The 21,596-nt window shown below is 41.8% G+C and overlaps 1 protein-coding gene across 4 annotated transcripts; it reads right to left on the bottom strand.

Annotated features, from left to right (window-relative positions):
- Positions 1-4,917: 4,917 nt before the first annotated feature.
- On the bottom strand, positions 4,918-21,174 carry LOC140506449 (uncharacterized). Of its 4 annotated transcripts, none has more exons than XM_072613633.1 (4): positions 20,753-21,174; positions 15,266-15,315; positions 14,908-14,957; positions 4,918-14,372 (listed from the first exon to the last, which is right to left on the bottom strand). In XM_072613633.1, exons 3-4 carry the CDS (start codon positions 14,915-14,917, stop codon positions 6,694-6,696), a joined length of 7,689 nt encoding a protein of 2,562 aa, XP_072469734.1. In that variant the 5' UTR covers positions 14,918-14,957; positions 15,266-15,315; positions 20,753-21,174; the 3' UTR covers positions 4,918-6,693. The 4 variants fall into 4 exon arrangements, with proteins under 4 accessions (XP_072469734.1, XP_072469735.1, XP_072469731.1 ...); XM_072613634.1 differs by lacking the exon at positions 20,753-21,174 and adding an exon at positions 19,439-19,456; XM_072613630.1 differs by lacking the exon at positions 14,908-14,957.
- Positions 21,175-21,596: the final 422 nt, after the last annotated feature.

Below are 21,596 nucleotides of genomic sequence, written 5' to 3'. Positions count from 1 at the left end.
ATAGATTATAGAATTTGATTACAGAATAGAGTCAATTACAGGTTAAAATATAATATGAAATACAGAATCAATAATTAATTTTCACAAAAGTAACCAGGAAATCAAATTGAACTTTTAAAAAAAATCAACATTTAAGGGGGCAGATATTTACACGTCTAGTCTACTATCCCCTCTCTGAAAAGGACAGAGTGACCAACATTATGGTCATTTCTCCCGCTCCTCTCTAGTGGGGAATCAAAGTCTATTTTGAAGATAAATGGTCAACATTCTCAAGACATTTATCAAAGCTTCCCCACACATACCATTTGAATAAACCCATGGAGTTTGGAAGACAGTTAATTCAATTTGACTGGAATGTAAAATTTGTGATATAAGGGTAGAAACATAAGTGGGAACCTAACTGTATAGGACCTTAAATACTAAGCTATAGAGTATAACAACATGATATGACACACACTTATTAAGTGCCTATTATGTATCAGGAACTGTTCTAGGTGCTGATAATACAAGTAAGAAAAAGAAAGCAAGAAACACTTATATGAACTGATGCAAAATGAAGTGAGTTGAATCAGGAGAACATTATACATGGTATCAGCAACATTGTGCTATGGTCAACTATGAAGCACTATTTTCACTTTATTTTTTTCATGTTTTTTTCTCTTAGCCTGTTTCTTCTTTCACAACATGACTAAAATGGAAACATGTTTTGCATGATTGTACTATATAACCTATATCAAATTGTTTACCATCTTAAAGAGGGGGGAGGTGAGGGAGGGAGAAAAAAATTTGGAATTCAAAATTTTAAAAAATGAATGTTAAACATCACCTTTACATATCATTGGAAAAAATACTATTAGAAAAGGAAAAATAAAGGCACTCTGCTTTCAAAGTATTTATAATTTAATAGGAGAGGAAAATAAAGAAATAGAAACTAAAAATGGAGGAGGAGGGCTGAGGGTATATGGCCATGAGTTTGATTTGAAACCAAATAGAGTTGAACCAAGGTGTCAGCAGGTAGGAAATTAAGCCTTAGCTAGGCTTCTGAGTACTTTTTAAAGGAAGGCTTAGGGAAGCATATTTTGCTCCTTCCTTTAGCCCTCCAATCAGAGGGGCAGAGACAACTGAGGATGCTGATGGTACTGATGGGTGTAAGTACGAAAGATAAAGCATTCTCCATAATGGTGCATTTCTTGGTGATGAGGTTTTCCTGATGGTAAAATTTAAAATTCCCACCAGTTGGCTGGTGGGAAATAAATTTGTATTTTTTCCTTAGGCAATGGGCAACCACGGAAGTTTTTGATCAAGAAATGCCAGGGTAAGGAAGATTATTTGGGTAGTGGAGGAGAGGTTGAATTAATGATGGGGAGAAATTTAAAGCAGGGAAACCAAGATGGTGGCTATTATAGTTGTCAAAAAAAACAATGATGAATGCCTGAACTAGAGTTTATGGCTATGAACATAGAAGAGAAAAGTGCAAAAAATATTATGGAGGTGGAAGAAGAAAGATTTGGCCACTGATTAAATAAAGGGAGTTAGGGAAAGGGAAGAATAAAGGATGACTGTTAGGACTGTGGTTCCCTCAACAGAAATAGAGAAATTTGGAGAAAGGTTGATTTAAGAGATATGATAATGGATTCTATTTTGAACATGATGAATTTAAAAAATTTGCAGGCTATGCAAGAGAAGATAGATATCCAGCAGGCAGCTCACAGAATGCTAACCATGTTTGCCTGGACTTTAGGAGGCAGATGAGTACTGCCTAGATAGATTTGGGAAATTTCTGTTTGAGCTCCAAGAAAGAGCATAGAGAGAGAGAGAGAGAGAAAAGAATAGATCTCATAAACAGAGATAAAGAGTCAGGAGATGGACAATATTCCAGCAAAAGAGACAGAAGGTGTGTTCAGGCAGGAAGAGAACTGTAGGGAGAGCTGTGTCACAGAAGTCAAGGGACAAGTGAGTATTCAGGGGAGATGGCAGACAGAAACAATACCTTCAAAGACAACACTTGAGGACTGAAAAAGAGTCATTGGACTTCTTAAGAGAATGTTGGTAACCTCAGCTGAATATTGGGATTGATAGCTAGATTCTAAGAAACTGAGAAATTAGTGGTTGGTAAGAAAGGGAAGGCAATGAGTATACATGATTTTTTGGCAGTGAAAGGAAGGAGAGGTATAGAGTGACAGTTTTAGAAGATGGCAAGATGAAATGAAAGTTCTTTTTAAAAAGGGGATGAGTCAAAGCACGCTTGTAGATTATAAAGAAAGATCTAGTGCATAGGAAAGGATGAAAGATGAGTCAGAGAAAGAATATGAGATTAGGCCAGTTCCTGGAAGATGTAAGAAAGGATAGGATTGAAGAGCTGCTGTTTGGCAAAGAGAAGACACCTTTTTTCTCAAGGACTGAAACAGAGGAGGGTAGGGTGGATGATTCCTCTTCACACAATACACCAACACAGGAACAAAGTCAACTCAATCTAGATGGAAGTGAGACTTGAAGGGGAATCCAGTTCTGGATGAGACTTATACCAGATGTCTGAAGTTGGAAGAGAGGCCAACTGGTAGAGCAGAAACATAGGCAAAGGGAGTCATCACAAAGAAAGACTTGTATAAGATGCATGAAGCTATTTTGTCTGATTGGGCATGTGAAGTGTTGGGGCAGATGCTATGCTGCTGAAATCCTCTGCCCCATGCCCCATGCCCCACCCACTATAGTCTCTAAGTTTGTAATCCTATATCTCCTCTTGCTCATTTGGATCCCTCATAAAACACTGAAATTTTTCTATCCAAGTAAGAAGAAAGTATGTCTACTTTCCTTTTAAATGTTTACTTGTCTTTATAAATAGTATTAACCACAGGACTTTAGGACTTTGTTAGTCTGGGTAAACTTATTAGAAATTCAGCTGATAGAAAACAATGGTCAAGGAACATCCCCAGAGAATAGAAATCTTATTATGGATGTGTTTTGCCAGAGAACCTGACTGGGGGTTAGAACTAAATATATATATGTGCGTGTGTGTGTGTGTGTGTGTGTGTGTGTGTATACACACACACACACACACACACGCACATATATGTATATATATATTGAGAGAGAGAATGACAGGAGTCTTTAGTATAATTTCCCAGAGCAGAGAAGGAGGATTTATACTAGAATATTGCATAGGCCATGAGCCAGTAGTAGGGTGCAGTGATGATGGGGCAAGTAAGAATGTTTGAACAACCCTGTTGACTATCCCTACTCCACCACTGCATGTTTACATGTTGTTTTCCCCTAATAGAATGTAAACTCCTCAAAGGCAGTGACGGTTTCATTTTTTTCTTTATATTCTCAGCACTGAGCACAGTGAATGGAACACAGTTGTTTCAGTCATGTCTGACTCTTCATGACACCATTTTTGGGATTCTCTTGGCAAAGATACTGTTTGCTGTTTCCTTGTCCAGCTCATTTTACAGATGAGAAAACTGAGGCAGAGTTAAGTGACTTGCCCAGGGTCACATAGCAAGTAACTGTCTGAGAACAGGTTTGAATTCAGGAAGATGAGTCTTCCTGACTCCAGACCCAGCACTCTATCCATCTAGCACCATTGGTACACAATGGACACTTCATAAATACATGTTGCATTGAACTGAGTTGATATATGAAATAGAGATGATGGAACTCGTAGAAGAGAGTCTCTTTTTTCAATAAAGTATGAGATGAGGATATATTTTGAAAGAAGGGAGGAGGAGATGGGAGAAAGTATTGGGAGCTTAAGAAGTTACTTGAAATAGCTGCTTAGGAAAGTGGGAGAATCAGTTAAAGGAGAATAAAAGGATTGCATGAAGCTTCAAGGACCCATTTGAGATCAGATAACATGATTGTGTAATGGAATGTTTCTAGTTGTCCAGGTATACCTTTTGGCTGCTCTTCTTTCATAGATTTTAATTCCATATTCATAGTTTCCAGATATGTCTTCATTTCTCTTAGTGAACTATAAGAGATGAGTTGACTAAATGGAATGAAATTGATCAGGGTAGTACTCTGATCAATTTTATAAGCTTATTGGAAGAAAAGTCTTTGTTTAGAGCTTTTGATTGTCCAGACAGGGCTCTCTTAATAGAGAGTATGGACATGACCATTGGTGCCATTTTGAAAGACAAGCTTGATTAAAACTTCCCTAAGATGCATAGGCTTGGGGCTGACTCTTGATGCCTCCTGAAGGATGGGTTTTAGTGACTGGGAATAGTTCAGTTTTGGGAATAGCTATGAATTACGTTTTCTGAGGGCAAGAGATTTTTTTGTTTTTGTTTTTGTATCCCCAGACCTAAGCACAGTGCCTGCTGGCATACAGAGAGTGCTTATTAATAAATGCTTGTTGAATGATTGATTCAGGGAAGACAATGGCTTTATTATTTTATTTTTTCTTGACTTTCAACTGGAGAGATCAAGAGCTCTTCAGGAGAAAAGTAAGAACAGGAGACAGGATTTCTGCATGTAGGTCTGCTCTAGAACCATTAATGGCTTCCTTGGGAGAGAAGTACAGGTGATCTACATGTGTTCACCCACATGACTCTAGGGGAGAACTAATGCCATTCCTTTACTAACAAGGGATGATTTTATGGGCAGTGCCTATTTTATGAAGTTTTAGGGAGGGGGATACCTTCATTGAGTTGCTATAAGGTAAAGTGTGAGGGAGAGCAGAGAATGAAACTATCTAGCTGTATAGGGTGCTCATTCAGTCCGAATATATTCTGTTTGACTTGAATATGGCCTGAGAGGGAACATGGGGGAAGTCTTATCAGCATATACATGAAAGTGGGTTCCTGAGTGTCCCATGAAGTGAAAAGAAAAGATGGGCTCCTTGTCTCCCTGTCTACCTATATAAAATAATAAGAACATGAGATCAGACACAAATTTCAAAGATACACAGGGTGCTGATTCCTTTTTATAGAGGAATGGATGTTTATTTAATTTCTCCTTGGCCACCTTTAAAATATTTTTAGCAGGAATCTGAGCAGTGTCCATTGTGTCCTTGCTTCCTCTTCTTTATTACTGTTAGTCATCATGGCCACTTCCCTTGCAAATTGCTGTTGACTTTGAGATGTGGCCCTCTTTGATGCCTGGGAATAACTAGTAAGTATAAATTGAAGTCAGTTTGCCCTTGCAGGTATAGAGAGTAGAGAGTCTGAGTGTGAAGAAGTTAGAAAGGGTGGTGAGTAATATACGGGCCTGGACAAGCCACAATGGGATGCTTGAAGGTTAAAAAAGGAGAAAGGTGTTGAGCTCAGTACTTGAGGACAAATTTCACATTCACCCCTTCCTCAGAGCCAGGCAGATGTTTTAGTGTGGTCAAGCAGTTGTGCTTCCCAAGAATAATTTATCCTCTGAATGTGGAAATAACTATTTGGGATACAAGAGGCACAAATTGAATAGACCATAGAATCACATGTGTTGTATTGACCAGGTTGAAGAGCAGAGGTTTCTCTTATTTCTCAGCGGGAGAGTCTTCTTAGAGATGTCATTATTAGTTTTCTCTTAAAGGATAATATTGATGATGGATGGCATGAACAGTTGCAGCAGAGACTGTCCCTCCTTCAGTGATGGATGTTTGAGTGTAATTTAAATGCCATGGAACTTGTGTAGTTTCATTTCTCTTGGTCTGAAGTTGGAGATCAGATTTATTGTCATATTTTTGGTCAGAGCTCCATTTATCTTCAGGTTGACGACTAGGACTTGATGGAAGTGTGGTGCAACATTCTGATCTTGGTGGAACTTTTTCCTAATCATTCATATCGGTTGAAACTGTGTCCAGGGAAGTGGTGGAGGCTGATTTATTTTCAGTCTGGGTTTCAGGAGTGGTTAGAAAGTGATTGTCAGATCACAACTGAGCAGAGGTATGATCTCTTGATCTGTACTCAATGACCTTTTTGCTGAGTGAGGTAGGTCTGAAAGAGGTGTGTTTTGAGTTTGGTGGTCTGAAGCAGTTTCTGACTTTTGGTTGGCATTACTTGAGGTATGGCCTGAGAGTTGGAGTTAGGGAGTCTCGTATCTTCAGGGTCAATGTCCATTAGAAGTATTGCTCCATGATCCTGGTGGGAAGGACTGGTAGTCTGTTGCCAATGGCATAGTTTCCCAGTGGTCTAATTCTGGTTTAACTAAGACCTGGGCATTGGTGGTTGGAATGTCACTCACCTTGTAGTCAGTACTCTGTGGAGGAGTAACCCAGTGGCCAAGTCAAGGTGGGGTTTTGTCCTAGTTAACTGTGTTCTTTCATAATCCTGAATGATGAGAGCTACAACTTCCTAGTTTGTTCCTGGTTGATTTGCTTTTAAGTGAACTTGTGTATGAAATGAAATTTGGGCATTACTGTCCGATGCATCCATAGCCTGGTGGTCAGGGCATGGTGAAGTTGGAGTCTGGTCATCAGGTCCAAGTAGAGCTATGGGCTTGGGGTCTAAGCTAAGGAGAGATGTTCCTTCAGACCCCTGATCTATAGGAATTATGGTCTGGTTACCTGTTCTTAGGGTATTGTTTCCCAGTGTTTTGTTCTTTTTGAAGTATGATCTTGGAATTGGGATCTGATGGATCCTTGGAGTCATGTGGAGTTATGTCATGATTGTTAGAGTCAGGCAGAGTTTGAGATTCTGGGCTGGTGGCATTGTTTCCTAGGAGCCTATTCATAGTTCAACTAAGAAGAGCTGGTCTAGCTGCAGGTTAAGTGATCAGTGAAGATGTAGCCCAATGCATAGAGTTAGATGGAATTGTGTCCTCATGGTCTAAAGACAGGGAAGGTGTTGCTTCTTGTTGCTGGATTGTGAGATTTTTTATGGCCATGTGGTCTATTTCAAGGGGTATCAATTCCCAGTGTCCTTGTTCTGGTTGGATTATGGCTGGAGTATTGGGACCTGGTACATTAGTGTTTTGAGAGTCATGGATGGATAGAACCAAGTTTTGATTGTCAGGGCCAGGTAGAGTTGTATCCTGGTGATTTTTGCTCAGTGGAAGTATTACTTCCTGATTGTGGGTTGTGAGAATTGGGGCCTGGTGTTCTATTTCCTGTGGCATTGTTTCCTGTGAGTCTTGTTGAAATATGCCTTGGGCATTAGGATCTGTTATATCCTCAGCTTCATGGTCAGGGCTGGTTGTACATGTGGTCTGGTAATCAGGGTCAGGTTGCATCATGTTGTGATGTTCTATACCTAGTAAAGAAAGTGCATCTTGGTTTGTTGGAGTCACAACCTGATATTCTAGTGTTCTTGTCCAAAATATATCCCGGTCTTCTCGTTCTTTTTGAATTATTTTGGCTTTAGGGCCTGGAATATCCTGGGTCTGATAGTCATTATTGAGTGAAGGTGTGTCCTGGTAGTCCAGTCTTGTCCAAAATGTGTCCCAGTTATCTTGTCCTTGTTGGAGTGTGACCTTGGAACTGGGCTCTGGTACAGCCCCAACTTGGTGGTCATTGTTAGATGGAAATATGGTTTGGTGCTCAGGATTAGATAGAACTGTATTCTGGGGCTCCATTATTCCCACTGAAGGTCCTGTCTGGGAGTGCTGAATTGTGGGATTTGTTACCTCTTGGTCTAGTACTGATGGCATTATTTCCCATTGTTCTAGTTTTGGCTGGAGTGTAACCTGAGCATTGGGCTCTGTTACATTCACATCCTGATTCTTATGGCTGGATGAGGGTGAGGTTGTATGGTCAGTTTCAGGTGAAGTTCTGTCTTGGTGTTTTATGTCCCATGGGGATGTTGCCCAGAAAACCTTGTCTTTTAGAGTTGTAGCCTGCTGGTCCACTTCTGTTGGCCAAAATGTTTCCTCTTCACCTGATTCTTGATGGAGTGTGACTTGGGCACTGAGGTCAGTTACATCTGAAATGTGGTTCTCATGTCTGGAAGGAGGTGTGGTCCCATGGGTAAGGGCAGATGTTCTTTCTGGGGGTTTTTGATCCAATATGGATGTTGCCAGGTAATCTTTATCTTTTAGAGTTGTGACCTGTTTGTCCAGTTCTGTTGACCAAAATGTTTTCTGTTCATTTAGTTCTTGTTGGAGGGTGATGTGGACACCAAGGTCTGATACATGTGAATCCTGCTCCTCATGGCTGAATGGATATGTGACCACAGGCTGAGGGACAAGTAAAGTTCTGTCTTGGTGTTTTATGTCCCATGTGGATGATGTCCTGTAAGCCTTATCTGTTACAGATGTGACCTGCTTGTCTAGTTCTGTTGGACAAGATGTTTCCCATTCATCTAGTTTTTCTTGGAGTATGACCTGAGCTTTCAGGTCTGATGTATCTGAATCATTGTCCTCATGGCTGAGTGGGGTTGTGTTTCCATGGTGAGGATCAGGTAAAGTTCTCTCTTGCTGTTTTAGATCCAATGTGGGTGTTACCCAGTAAATCTTGTCTTTCAGAGTTGTGGCCTGATGGTCTACTTCTATTGGCCAAGATGTTTCCTTTATGCCTAGTTCTTGTGGGAGTATAACCTGGGCACTAATCTCTGATACATCTGAAGCTTGATCTTCAGTTCTGAGTGGAGGTGTAGTCTCATGAATAGGGTCAGATAAAGTTCTGTCTTGGTGTTTTAGGTCCCATGAAGTTGTTCCCCTACGAACATTGTCATTTTGAGTTGTGGCCTGTTTGTCTAGTTCTGTTGGATGAGATTTTTCCCTTTCATCTAGCTCTTGTTGGAATGTGAGCTGGCCACTGAGGTCTGATACATCTGAAGCCTTGTCATCATGTCTGAGTGGAGGTGTGGTCCCATGTTGAGGATCAGGTGAAATTCTGTTTTGATGTTTTAGATCCAATGTGGATGTTGCCCAATAAGCTTTGTCTGTTAGAGTTGTGGCCTGCTGGTCTACTTCTATGGGCCAAAATGTTTCCCATTCATCTAGTTCTTGTTGAATAATGACCTGGTTAATCAGGTCTGATACATTTGAATTCTGGATCTCATGGCTGGATGGATATGTGATCATAGGCTGAAGGTCAGGTGAAGTTTTATCTTGATGTTTTATATCCGATGGAGATGTTGCCCAGTAAACCTCATCTGTTAGAGTTGTGGCCTGTTTTGGACAAGATATTTTCCCTTTTTTTTCTAGTTCTTGTTGGAGTGTGGTGAGGACACTAAGGTCTGATACATCTGAAACCTGTTCCTCATGTCTGAGTGGAGGTGTGGCCCCATGATGAAGGTTAGGTGAAGTTCTTTCTTGGTATTCTAGATCCAATGTAGGTGTTGTACTGTCAACCTTGTCTGTTAGAGTTGTAGTCTGCTGGTCTACTTCTGTGGGCCAAAATGTTTCCCATTCATCTAGTTTTTGTTGAATTGTGGCCTGGGTACCAAGATCTGATACATTTGAATCCTGGTCCTCATGGCTGGATGGAAGTGTGGATCCATGATGAAGATCAGGTGACCTTCTGTCTTGGTGTTTTATGTCTACTTCTGTTGGATGAGATGTTTCCCTTTCACCTAGTTCTTGTTGGAGTGTAGCTTGGGCACTGAGGCTTGTTACATCTGAAGCCTCGTCCTCATCTCTGGATGGAGGTATGGATCCATGATGAAGATCAGGTGACATTCTGTCTTGGTGTTTTATGTCCCACAGGGCTGTGGCCTGGTAAGCCTTGTCTGTTAGAATTATGGTCTGTTTGTCTAGTTCTGTTGGCCAAAATGTTTCCCTTTTAACTATTTCTTGTTGGAGCATGGTCTGGGCACTGAGGTCTGATACATCTGAAGCCTGGTCCTCGCCACTGGATGGAAGTGTGGATCCATGATGAGGGTCAGGTGAAATTCTTTTTTGGTGTTTTATGTCCCACAGGGCTGTGGCCTGGTAAGCCTTATCTGTTAGAGTTTTGGCCTGCTTGTCTAGTTCTATTGGCCAAAATGTTTCCCTTTTAATTAGTTCTTGTTGGAGTGTAGCCTGGGCACTGAGGTCTGATACATCTGAAACCTTGTTTTCATGGCCGAGTAGAGATATAGCCTCATGGTGAAGGTCAGGTGAAGTTTTCTCTGAGTATTTCATGTCCTGTGGGAACGTTGCCCAGTAAACTTTGTCTTTTACAGTTGTAGCCTGCTTATCTAGTTCTGTTGGATGAGATGTTTCCGTTTCACCTAGTTCTTGTTGGAGTGTTGCCTGGGAGCCAAGGTTTGATATATCTGAAGCCATGTCACCATGTCTGGGTGGAGGTGTGGCCCCACAGTGAAGGTCAGGTGACGTTCTGTCTTGGTGTTTTATGTCCCATGGAGATGTTGACCAGTAAACCCCATCTGGTAGACCTGTGGCCTGCTGGTCCATCTTTATTGGCCAAAATGTTTCCTTTTCACCTAGTTCTTGTTGGAGTGTGGCTTGGGCACTGAGGTCTGATACATCTGAACCTTGGTTCTCATGTCTGGGTAGAGATGTGGTCACACAGAGAAGATCTGGTGAAGTTCTCTCTTGGTGTTTTATGTCTGATGGGGATGCACCCTGGTAAGCCTTGTCTGTTAGAGTTGTTAGATGCTTGTCTAGTTCTTTTAGACGAGATGTTTCCCTTTTGCCTAGGTCTTGTTGGAGGGTGGACTGGGCACCGAGGTCTGATACATCTGATGCCTGGTCTTCATGTCTGGATGGAGGTGTGGCCCCATGGTGAAGGTCAGGTGAAGTTCTGTCCTGGTGTTTAATGTTCCATGGGGATGCGGCCTGGTAAGCCTTGTCTGTTAGAGTTATGGTCTGCTTGTCTAGTTCTGCTGGCCAAAATGTTTCCGTTTTAATTAGTTCTTGTTGGATCGTTACCTGGGCACTGAGGTCTGGTATGTCTGGACCTTGGTCTTCATGTCTGGGTGGATATGTAGCCTTAGAGTGAAGATCAGGTGAATTTCTGTCTTGGTGTTTTAGGTCCCACAGGGATGTTGCCCAGTGAGCCTTGTCTGTCAGATTTGTAGCTCGCTTGTCTAATTCTGTTGGATCAGATGTTTCCCTTTCACCTAGTTCTTGTTGGAATATGGCCTGGGCGCTGAGATCTGTTACATCTGAAACCTTGTCACCATGGCTAAGTGGAGGTATAGCCTCATGGTGAAGGTCAAATGAAGCTCTATCTTCGTGTTTTAGGTACCATGTGGATGTTGCCCGATGAACATTGTCATTTAGAGTTGTGGCCTGTTTGTCTAGTTCTGTTGGATGAGATTTTTCCCTTTCACCTAGTTCTTCTTGGAGTGTGGCCTGGATATTGAGTTCTGACACATCTGAAGCCTTGTTACCATATCTGGGTGGAGATGTGGCTCCATGGTGAATGTCAGGTGAAATTCTGTTTTGGTGTTTTAGATCCAATGTGGATGTTGCCCGGTAAACCTGGTCTGTTAGAGTTGTGGCCTGCTTGTTCAGTTCTATTGGCCAAAATGTTTTGCACTTGTCTGTTTCTTGTAGGAGTGTGACCTGAGAACTGAGGTCTGTTACATCTGAATCCTGGTCATCATGGCTAGATGGAGGTGTGGCCTCCTGTTGAAGGTCAGGTGATATTCTGTCTTGGTGTTTTAGGTCCCATAGGGATGCTGCCCAGTAAACCTTGTCTGTTATGGTTGTGGCCTGCTTGTCTAGGTCTATTGGACATGATGTTTCCCTTTTGCCTAGTTCTTGTTGTAATGTGGCCTGGGCACTGAGGTCTGATACATCTGAAGCTTGGTCCTCATAGCTGGGTGGAGGTGTGATCCCATGAAGAGAGTCAGGTGAAATTCTGTCTTGGTGTTTTAGATTCAATGTAGGCATAGCCCAGTAAACTTTGTCTGTTCGAGTAGTGGTCTGCTGGTCTACTTCTTTTGGCCAAAATGCATTCCATTCCTCCATTTCTTGTTGGATTATGGCCTGGGTACTGAGGTCCCATACATCTGAAGCCTGGTCCTCATGGCTGGGTGGAGGTGTGGACCCATTGTGAAAGTCAAGTGAAGTTCTGTCTTGGTGTTTTATATGGCATGGGGATGTTGTCCAATAATCCTTGTCTTTTAGAGTTGTGATCTTGTTTAGTTCTGTTGGCCAAAATGTTTCCCTTTTGCCTAGTTCTTGTTGGAGTGAGCCCTGCGTACTGAGATCTGATATGTCTGAAGCCTGGTCCTCATGGCTGGGGGAAGGTGTGGCCCCATGGTGAGGATCAGGTGAAGTTCTCTCCTGGTATTTTAGGTCCAATGTTGTAGTTGCTAAGTAAATCTTACTAGTTAGATTTGTGCTCTGCTTGTGTAGTTCTATTGGCCAAAATGTTTCCCATTCCTCTATTTTTTGTTTAGATGAGCCTTCAGAACTGGAGACTGGTATATCCTGGGCTTCCTGGTTATTGCCAGGTGGAGGTGTAGCCTGGTGGTCTGGTCCTTTTGTCCAAAATGGGCCCAAGTTATCTGGTTCTTGTTTGAGTGTGGTGTGTACACTAGAGTCTTCTGGGGTATCATGGGGTTGGTGGTCATTACTTGGTGGTGGTGTGGACTGGTGGTTTAGTTCTTGTGTCCTAAAAGTTTCCCCTTTATCTGCTTCTTGATGGAATATGACCTGTACACTGTGGTCTGCTGGCATATCCTGGGCTTTGTGGTCATTTTCAGGTGGAAGTGTGACTTGGTGGTCCAGTCTTGTTCTCTGAATTGTATCTGAATCATATAGTTCTTCTTTGAGTATGATACGTACATTGGAATCTTCTGGTGTATCTTGAGCTTGGTGGTCATTGTTTGGTAGAGGTGTGGACTGGTGATCTAGTCTTCTTTTCTGAATTGTTTCCCATTCATCTTGTTCTTGATGGAATATGATCTGGGCACTGGAGTCTACTGCTATATTCTCAGTCTGGTGGTCCTTGCTGGGTGAAAGTGTGGTCTGTTGTTCAAGACCAGATAGAGTTGTGTCCTGGGGGTCTATTAAGCTCTGTGAAGGTGTTTCCCATTGATCTTGGCCTGTGCAATGTGTCACTTCATAATCTGCTTCTAGAGATATTGTTTCCAAGTCATCTAGTTCTGATTGAAGTATGACTTGGGCTTTGGGGTCTGGTTCATTCTCAGTCTGGTATCTTTGACTGAATGGAGCTGTGGCCCTCTTGTCACAGTTAGGTGGAGCAGTATCATTGTTTTCCGTGTTCAATGGGGGTGTTGCCCAGTAAACCTGACCTGTTAGCACTGTGAACTGGTAATCCAGATCTTGAGGCATCACTTCACAGAGGTCTTTTTCTTTCTGGAGCAAGACCCGGGTACTGGGGTCTGTCATGTATGGCAAGTAGTCTTCAGAACTGGGTGGACATGTGATCTGATGCTTAGGAGTGGATTGGGTTGAGGTCTGTTTGGCTGGAACTTCAGCCATTTGGTGTTGTAATGAGGAGGGCTCAGAAGTAGCTGTCACCCCTTGACTAGCTGATCCGTTGTCCCATGGTTTAACACCTTGTGATGAGTCAGATCTTGTCCTGGCCTGAAAGTTTGAACTTGGTGATGGTAAAGAAGTGCCTTTAGCACAATGTTTGGGGAAAGATGAGTTTGCAGTGGTTGCCCTAGGTTTCTGGTTCAGGTATGCAGTCAGGGGCCTGGAATGGTGGTCAATATATCTTAATAGTGATACTGTTTCCCTGAGGCGGAAGTCAGGATATGATGTCTTAGAAGCTTTTGCCTGGACCCAGTGGTCCAGGACTGGTGTTTTCAATTCTGTAGCCCTGGACCAGTGACTAAAACAAAGTGATGATGATGTAATGGTGGCTGTATGTCTCAGGTCAAAACTTCTTAATGTAGTAGCAGTTGCAGCCCTGACTTGGCTCTGAGGCCTCCTTGCAACTTTAGCCTGGTTACCAGGACTCATTGAGATAACAGATGGCTTGTCCTTGACCTGGAAGTCAGGATATATTCTTTCTTCAGTCATGGACCTATGGCCCAGGAATGAGGAAAGCTCGGTCTTATTGTCAAAGAATGATGGAGATGGGAGTTGTTGGTTGAAGGATAATAGATTCTCAGTTGGATGGTCATAGCTTGGGAAAATCTTGGGAAGATGGTCAGAGACTGAAGAGGTCACTTCATGTTGGAAGGATTTCAAGGCTATTTTGTCCTTGATGTCATACCTATTATGTAAGGGCAAGACTGAGGTGACTTTCTGGTATTTGCGAGTTGGGGAGACTTTAGAAATATCCTGGTGATAAAGGTGAGGTAAAGGCATAGCTTTAGCCCTGGCAAAAGACTGGGACAGTTCTGTAGCTGTGGCCAGATGTTTTAGCCATGGTGAGGACACAAGTTCATTCTGATAGTAATAAGAATGTGGTGGAGATTTGGGAGTGATCCTGGCCTGGTGGTCAAAGTGGTATATTTGCTCAGTCTGGGACAGATGGTCTTTTTCCCACAGTGGTGAAATCCGGTGAGGGGGACATGGCAACAGCACTGATGTGGCCTGGTGCCAGTGGCTATTCTGAGGGAACTGGACCAAGTCTGTAGATGAAGGGAATGTATTAGTAATGGTAAGGAAATTATATACATACAAAGTGTATGGGAAAGGGAGCAATGATGAATTGGGTGGCCAAGATATCATCTTAGTAGTACCTCACACTTTCACATGTTATGTGAAAGCTAGGTTGCTCAGTGGATAGAGCCCTGGGCATGAAGTCAGGAAGACCTGAGTTAAAATGTGGCCTCACACACTCACTAGCTGTGTGAACCTGAGCAAGTCACTTAACTTCCATCTCCCTTAATCCACTGGAGAAAGAAATGGAAAATCATTCCAGTATCTTTGCCAGGAACCCCACATAGGGTCACAAAGAGTTGGACATGACTGAACAATGGGCAACAGCAACGAAACTTGAGCAAATCACTTAATGTATGTTGCCTCAGTTTCCTCAGTTGTAAAATGAGGATAATAATAGCACCTACTTTACTTGTTATGAGGATCAAATGAGATGATTTGCATATAGTAGGTGCTATATGAATACTAATTATTACTCTTAATGTCGTCTCATTTGATACTCACCGAAGCCCATGGGATATCTTTAGAGAGGCCTTCTTTTCCTGACAATAGCTCTGTAAGTTAAAGAGTACAAGCATAGTCAGATGAGTAAAACAGACGGGTTAAGTGACTTGCCCAAAGGTATAGGGCTGGTAAATGGGAGATCGTCAGGACTCTATCCTAGGACGTTGGAATTCAGGGCACGTGAGTGCCTCCCAAGGGCACATCAACAGGAATTCTGGTCTTATTTTTAGACTGGTATTCTCACAATTACATTATGATGGTTCTGGGATCATAGCATCTGGGTCAAATGGTTCAGAAGGATGGATAGGATGGGGTCACCACTAGTAGATTTGGGATGATTGAAAACTAATTTTCTCACCCTTGGAAAATATCCTTTGTTTTCTTCCCATTTGGATACTGAAGGATTTCCTAGAAAAATGATTTTTCAACAAATAAGTACCAAGCACATTGATTCCTCTGACATTCCCTCCCCCCCTCCATGGGTGGCTTCCCTACCCATTATCCAACAACTGGCTATTATACAACAGAGCTCACTCTACTCTGCCTGTCTGAGGCACCTTCCTTTTAAATTCAATGAATTCCTCTTCCCCATCCCAGGTAATTAATTTTAGACATAGAGTTGTTCTTTCTTTACCTCAGGATTAATTTCAATACGAATGGAAACAGATGAAACATTTAATCATTACCTCAATGATGGACCTCCCACCTTCTCAATTGTTTCCTGTATCCCATGTTGCCCTTAAAAACTACCCTACAGAAAGAAACTGAGAAATTCATTTATTTACAGATAAAGGACCAAGGAAAGAATAGACTTGCTATCCTTCCATGGGCATTCTACTAGGAATTGAAGTCATAAGCAAAAAGGGTGAAACTTCATGTGTTGATCAGTCAAGTAACATTTATTAATTAACAACTATGTGCCAGGGCACTGTGCTAAGTACCGGGATTACAAAGAAAGGCAAAAGACCTCAGAGATCTCACAGTCTAATAGGGGAGGTGACATGGACACAACTATACACAAAAAGGATATAGAGAGGATCAGTTGGAGCTAATCAGCAGAAGGGAGAGGCCAGAATTAAGAAGGATCAGAAAAGTTTTCCTAGAAAAGGTAGGATTTTAGTTGAGACTTGAAAGAAGCCAGGAAGCAGAGCATTCGAGGCATTGAGTGGGATAGGTTTAGTGAAGACTTCTCAGATTGTAATTCTTCTCCCAGGGGTGAGGTAAGGCCTAAAGGCTCAAGGTTACTATATTTTTAGAACAGAATAATTCCATGTAAGGATATAAAACTGTGTAGTACATTAGGGTCTCAATGATTGGATAAAGTTTACCTAATTCTTCATTGTCTTCATTTCAAAAGGGATTGGTTAGATTTCGTGTCTAGAATGTAAGATCATATTCTCAGCTAATGAGGATAATGGTCAGTGGGGGAGGAGGGGCTTGCGTTAAGGTCTATATAAATCACTGCCCTTTTCTTTGTCTTTGTCTTTCCTACTCCTACAGGTGAGCCCCGCTTCTCGAGAATCGAATAAATCACTTTTCTGTCATCACTTTGAGAGGCCTCTGAGTAATTGATTTATGTAGGGACCTGAGCCATCCCACACACATGGGCACAGCCAGTGAAAATGTCCTGAGCCTGGAAATGTAGTGTCTTGTATGAGGAACACAGCAAGGAGGCCAGTGTGACTATATCGCAGAGTATATGGCAGGAGGGTGGTAGTCTAAGGCAGGGGTGGGGAACCTGTGGCCTTGAGGCCATATGTGGCCCTCTAGGTCCTCAAGTGTGGTCCTTTGATTGAATCCAAATTTCACAGAACAAATCCCCTGAATAAAAGGATTCTGTAAAACTGGCACTCAGTCAAAAGGCTGCACCCAAGGATCTAGAAGGCTACATGTGGCTTTGAGACCACAGGTTCCTCGCCCTGGTCTAAGGTATAAGAAGGCTGGAAAAGTAGGTAGTACATGTTTTAAAACCTTAAAACCAACCTTCATTTGCCCATTGAGGCAGCTGAAAGCTAGGGAGATTTAGATGATCACCCAGAGCATGAGCCAGGAGGCAAACCCCAGGTCCTCTGCTCGTCACACCAGCACTACAACTCACTTGACCACTATGATTTCATGGAACATTTTCTTAGTTGAAGGTTTCTTTTCCTAGCCTCCTTGAATCACAAGTTGCCTAAAACTGACTCTCATATTCTTTGATTTTCTAAAATGATCCTATAGTCTCAAAATCCAAGTCGGTTCTTCCCCTCCACCCTCCTCAAAAGACTTTTCTAATGTTCTTCTTTCCATGATGATTGGTTAATTAAAAATGAGCTGCATATCAAAAACTTTTGTTGAGATCTATTATGCTACGTCACTCAGTCTTTTTTTTAAAAATCCTCATTTCCTTTTTCTGTCTTAGATACTTTCATCCTATTGATCTACCTTGCATTGCCTTCTGCACAGGGAGCTCATCCCTAAGTGACTCTAACTTGTAGGAACTATAAGAGCAGGAGGCAGGGTATTTCAAATGTCCCAAGATAGGACACTGTGATATCCAATTTTAAAGAGCCCTCAGACTCCCTAATTTGTGAAGGCTAAGAGAATGTATTGGTAATGATAAGCAAACAGAACCAAAAAGACTAAGAAAAAAACTAATCTCTTCCAAAAAAATATTCCACCCAACAATCATGTCTTGAAGGAGGAAATTAGATGTGTTCCTTCAGATGCCTCTAGAGCAGGATTACTATGGTGTTGACCCAGTTGGGTATTTGAGGTATCACTGACATCACAGCGTAGCACTAGTGTCCACTGTCAACCTGGTGAACGTTTTTGTGTAAGAGGGAATCTATGACATGGCCCTTTTCCCATGGGTTGTTATTCCTGACAAAATAAAGATGATTTCTTCCTGTAACAGTTAAAAAAGGAATTTCTTGTTCATTTCCGCCAGTGGATTTCCCTTTAATGTCCTTTGAACTGAAACCTTATTATTCTTCTGCTGTGACACTCTGAATAGTCTGCCATGTAAATAAGCATCAGTCATTGTTCTTTTACAGAAATTTATAGCCAGACTTCCCTGTCAGAAAATAGAAACCATATACCCATCTTTGGAAGTTCTGGGGAGAATTAGTGCCCCAAAAAGCAAATATTCTCCGTGTGTGTGTGTGTGTGTGTGTGTGTGTGTGTGTGTGTGTGTGTCTCTCTCTCTCTCTCTCTCTGTGTCTCTGTCTCTCTGTGTGTCTCTGCCTCTGTCTTTCTCTGTCTTCAGAAAGTCCAGAAAAGTAACATCCTGGCATTCCTGAATAACAAATAGATACTATCTAGGATTATCATAGACTATCTACAAGTGGTCTTTCAGAAGGAGCTTTGAGGTTAATCATAAACATGCCTAGGCAGTATTAGATAGGCAGCAATCTACGAGGTGACCCTGATAGCTATTTATAGGGATGACTCACAGGCATAAAACAGGAGCAATAAAAAGAATTGTCCTGGGTTGACAGAGGTACCCTACCAACCATTTATAGATATAGAAAGCCTAAATAATTCCAACATAAGGTTGACATGACATTAAGAAATCTAGCCTCTTGAGTAGCCCTTTTAAGGTGAAATATCAGTTTAAAAATCTGGTTTACATGACCCAGGGTTTTAGACTTAAGGAGAAGAGGGAAAGATAGCATTGCTTACTTGGGCAAATCTTCAGCCCTCCAAGAATTTCATCCTATGACTTTGGGTTTGTAGTCTCTTAAAAACCATGCATAAATATATGCAGTATGAGATGATCTTCAGTCATAATTATGTAAATGGAGATAAAGAACACAATCTTTTTTTTTTAGCTTTACTTCCTGAACATTTTTCTCATTTAGTGAAATAATCTGTGCTAACCCCTTCTCCCTTCCCATCCACCAATACTCATACTTTTAGGTTGTTTCTGTTGAAAGCAATGTAATGTAAAGAGGACTAATGCTGGAGCTGGAGGAGCTGGAGTTTAAATCTTTCTTCTACTTACTGCATGACTTTAGGTAATTCACTTTTAACCTTCTCTGTACCTCAGTTTCCTAATCTGTAAGATGAAGCTCCAAATAGAAGCTGGAGACTATATGTTGGACATGTTATAGTGGGAATTCCTTCTATATGTGGTTTGGAACTAGAAAGCCACCAAAATCCATCCTAATTCTTAAATTCTCTGATTTTGTATTTCAGTATAATTGGCTTCCTTTGTAATCCTGTGTACTTTGTCTTACACATGAATTTTTTTTTCCTGAGGTCTAATTTTTTTCTTTCTTTAAAATTTCTAGTTCCAAATTCTCTTCCCCCTCTCAACCATAAAGAAGGCAAGAAATATATCTCTTTGTTTTATACATTTTAAAACATTATTCCAAAAAGGGACCCACGGACTGCAAAAGTCTGGCTTCATCAGAGTGCCAAAGGGGTTCATGACACAAAAAGGTTTAAGAACCTCTAAATTATAATTATAGGCAATAATTCCCTCCCTCCTTCTCCCCAACTAAGACAACTCCAACCCACACAGAATAGTTACCGCAAGACTTCTTACTAGTAAGAATTATTAGAAGAGCAGGAATTTCCAATGTCCTAAAGATCAGGAATCTCTCAGTACAATTCCAAACTGGAGGTTCTGGATGGTACCTTTAAGCTTCCCCAGTGGAAGGAAGCTAAGAGGCTAAGCAAGTCCCCAGTAAAATAAACAAAAAGCAAAATCCAGTCTGTTCAGAAAAGTAACATCCTCTCCTGAGAAGACTGCGTCCTGGGATGCAGGGAAAACTAGATGTGTATTCTCGAACACCTGGAGGAATGAGCCTCTGGTTCTTGAGTATAGGTAGGAGGTCAGAGGCCTCCCTGACGTCATAAAGCACCAGTTGTCTTTCATTTGCCTTCCATCAGAGTTGCCCCACCCATCTCTAGGAAACCAGTGGCATCGAAGGCTGGGTGTAATCAGTGACTTTTAGATAGTGGATATTTGCCTATGTTTGTGCTTAGCATTTTGAATTCAAGCCACCTGTCTTGAAACTATGTCAAACGTAAATTCTCCTTGTTGTTTTTTCTTTTTAAAATTTTGAACTTAAACACCAAAAAAGAACACTTTTGTACATACAGCAGACTGAAAAAGAGGATTCTGTATTAAACTGTGAACCTCCATTTTGTACCAGTATGTACCACTTGCTTTAAAAAAAAAAAAAGCAGTTAGCAAACAGTAAATTCTGCATGTTATTTTCAAAGCTGTCCTGCTGGTCTGAGCTTCCGTATAAATTTCTCTTCTGTGTATTTGAAAGATATTTTAGGGAATCTTTTGGAGCGCATGCCAATTTGCTAACCATTTCTCCCTCTCTCCCCTCTTCCCACTAGAAACCGAGAAAAAGAAACAACCCTTGTAATAAATCAGCATGGTCAAGCAAAATGCATTTCCATCCATGGAAATGCACAGTGACCATGTCAAAAGTATATATCTCTTTCTGCACCTTAAGCCTATCACATCTTTCTGTCAGTAGGTAACATTTTATCATGGATTCTCTGGAAACATAGTTGGTCATTGCATTGATCGGAGTTGTTGTTCTAGTATAAATCGTTCTCCTGGCTCTGCCCTCTTCTCTCTGGCAGTCTAAGGGTATGGTCCATACCACCCGGACTAGTTTTTGCCTGGATTACTAGGTGAGGCTGTGGCACCATCAATAATCATAGGCCTTAGGCTAATAGTCAATAAACTTATTAAGCACCTGCCATATTCCAAATGCTGTGCCTTTAAGTGCTAGGAATATAAATATAAGAAAAATTAATCCTTGCCCTTCCATTACAATCTAATGAGGGATGAGCACAACTCAAAGGAAACTGACAGAGGAGGGGGTGCAGTTACCTGACAAGGAGGATATGGTGGAGAAGTCAGTAAGAGAAGTTCTACAGAAGGGCAGCCTGGAAAGAGATGAGATGTCTGAGTTGGAGTCTCTTCTTAAGTGAAAGTTTAGAGTTCATGACTCCACTTTCCAATCAGAGAGGAAGAGGGCAATGATTCCTCAAGGTTGATGGGATCTTGCAGGATGATGTGGCTGAGTCCAGCATATGCCAGGTTAGTCTGGGAACTCAGCTGTGTCTCAGAGGCCTCATGTAACTTTTCCAAGCTAGTTAGAATTAGATTCATTTGAAAGGTTGGAACAAGTAGGACATTTGGCTAAAACTTCTGAGAAGAAACTGCTTGGGGTGGGGGGCTTGTTGTGAAGGAGAGGTCTTCTCAACTCCAGCTTTGCCCCAGGTCTCTGGCTGGAGAGGGACCTTGCAAGTGTTAAAGGGTGTGGAGGATTTTGAACTTCCCATCTTCCCATTGGTGGCCTGGATAGGCAGTTGGGTGTCACAATGGATACAGCCCTAGGCCTGGAGTCAGGAAGACTTCAGTACAAATATGACCTCAGACACTTAAAACTGTGTGACCCTGGGCAAGTCACTTACTCTCTCTGCCTCAATTTCCTCAACTGTAAAATGGAGGACAATAAATAGCACCTGCTTCCCAGGGTTGTTGTGAGGACCAAATGAGACAGATAATATTTGTATAGCCTGAAGCCTGGTTCTGGAATGGGGGCACCCTTGAGGAGCCTTTTGAGCATGCCCAGTTTGCCTGATGTGATGTAGAACAGGCTGAAGGGCAGCTAGGTGATATAGTGGATAGAATGCTGAGCCTGAAGTCAGGAAGACTCATCTTCCTGAGT

This window comes from Notamacropus eugenii, chromosome 5 (assembly GCF_028372415.1).
Source record: "Notamacropus eugenii isolate mMacEug1 chromosome 5, mMacEug1.pri_v2, whole genome shotgun sequence".
In the NCBI taxonomy this organism is placed as follows: domain Eukaryota; kingdom Metazoa; phylum Chordata; class Mammalia; order Diprotodontia; family Macropodidae; genus Notamacropus; species Notamacropus eugenii.
Note: the sequence above shows the minus strand (reverse complement) of the source record. Positions and strands in the feature narration are given on the sequence as shown.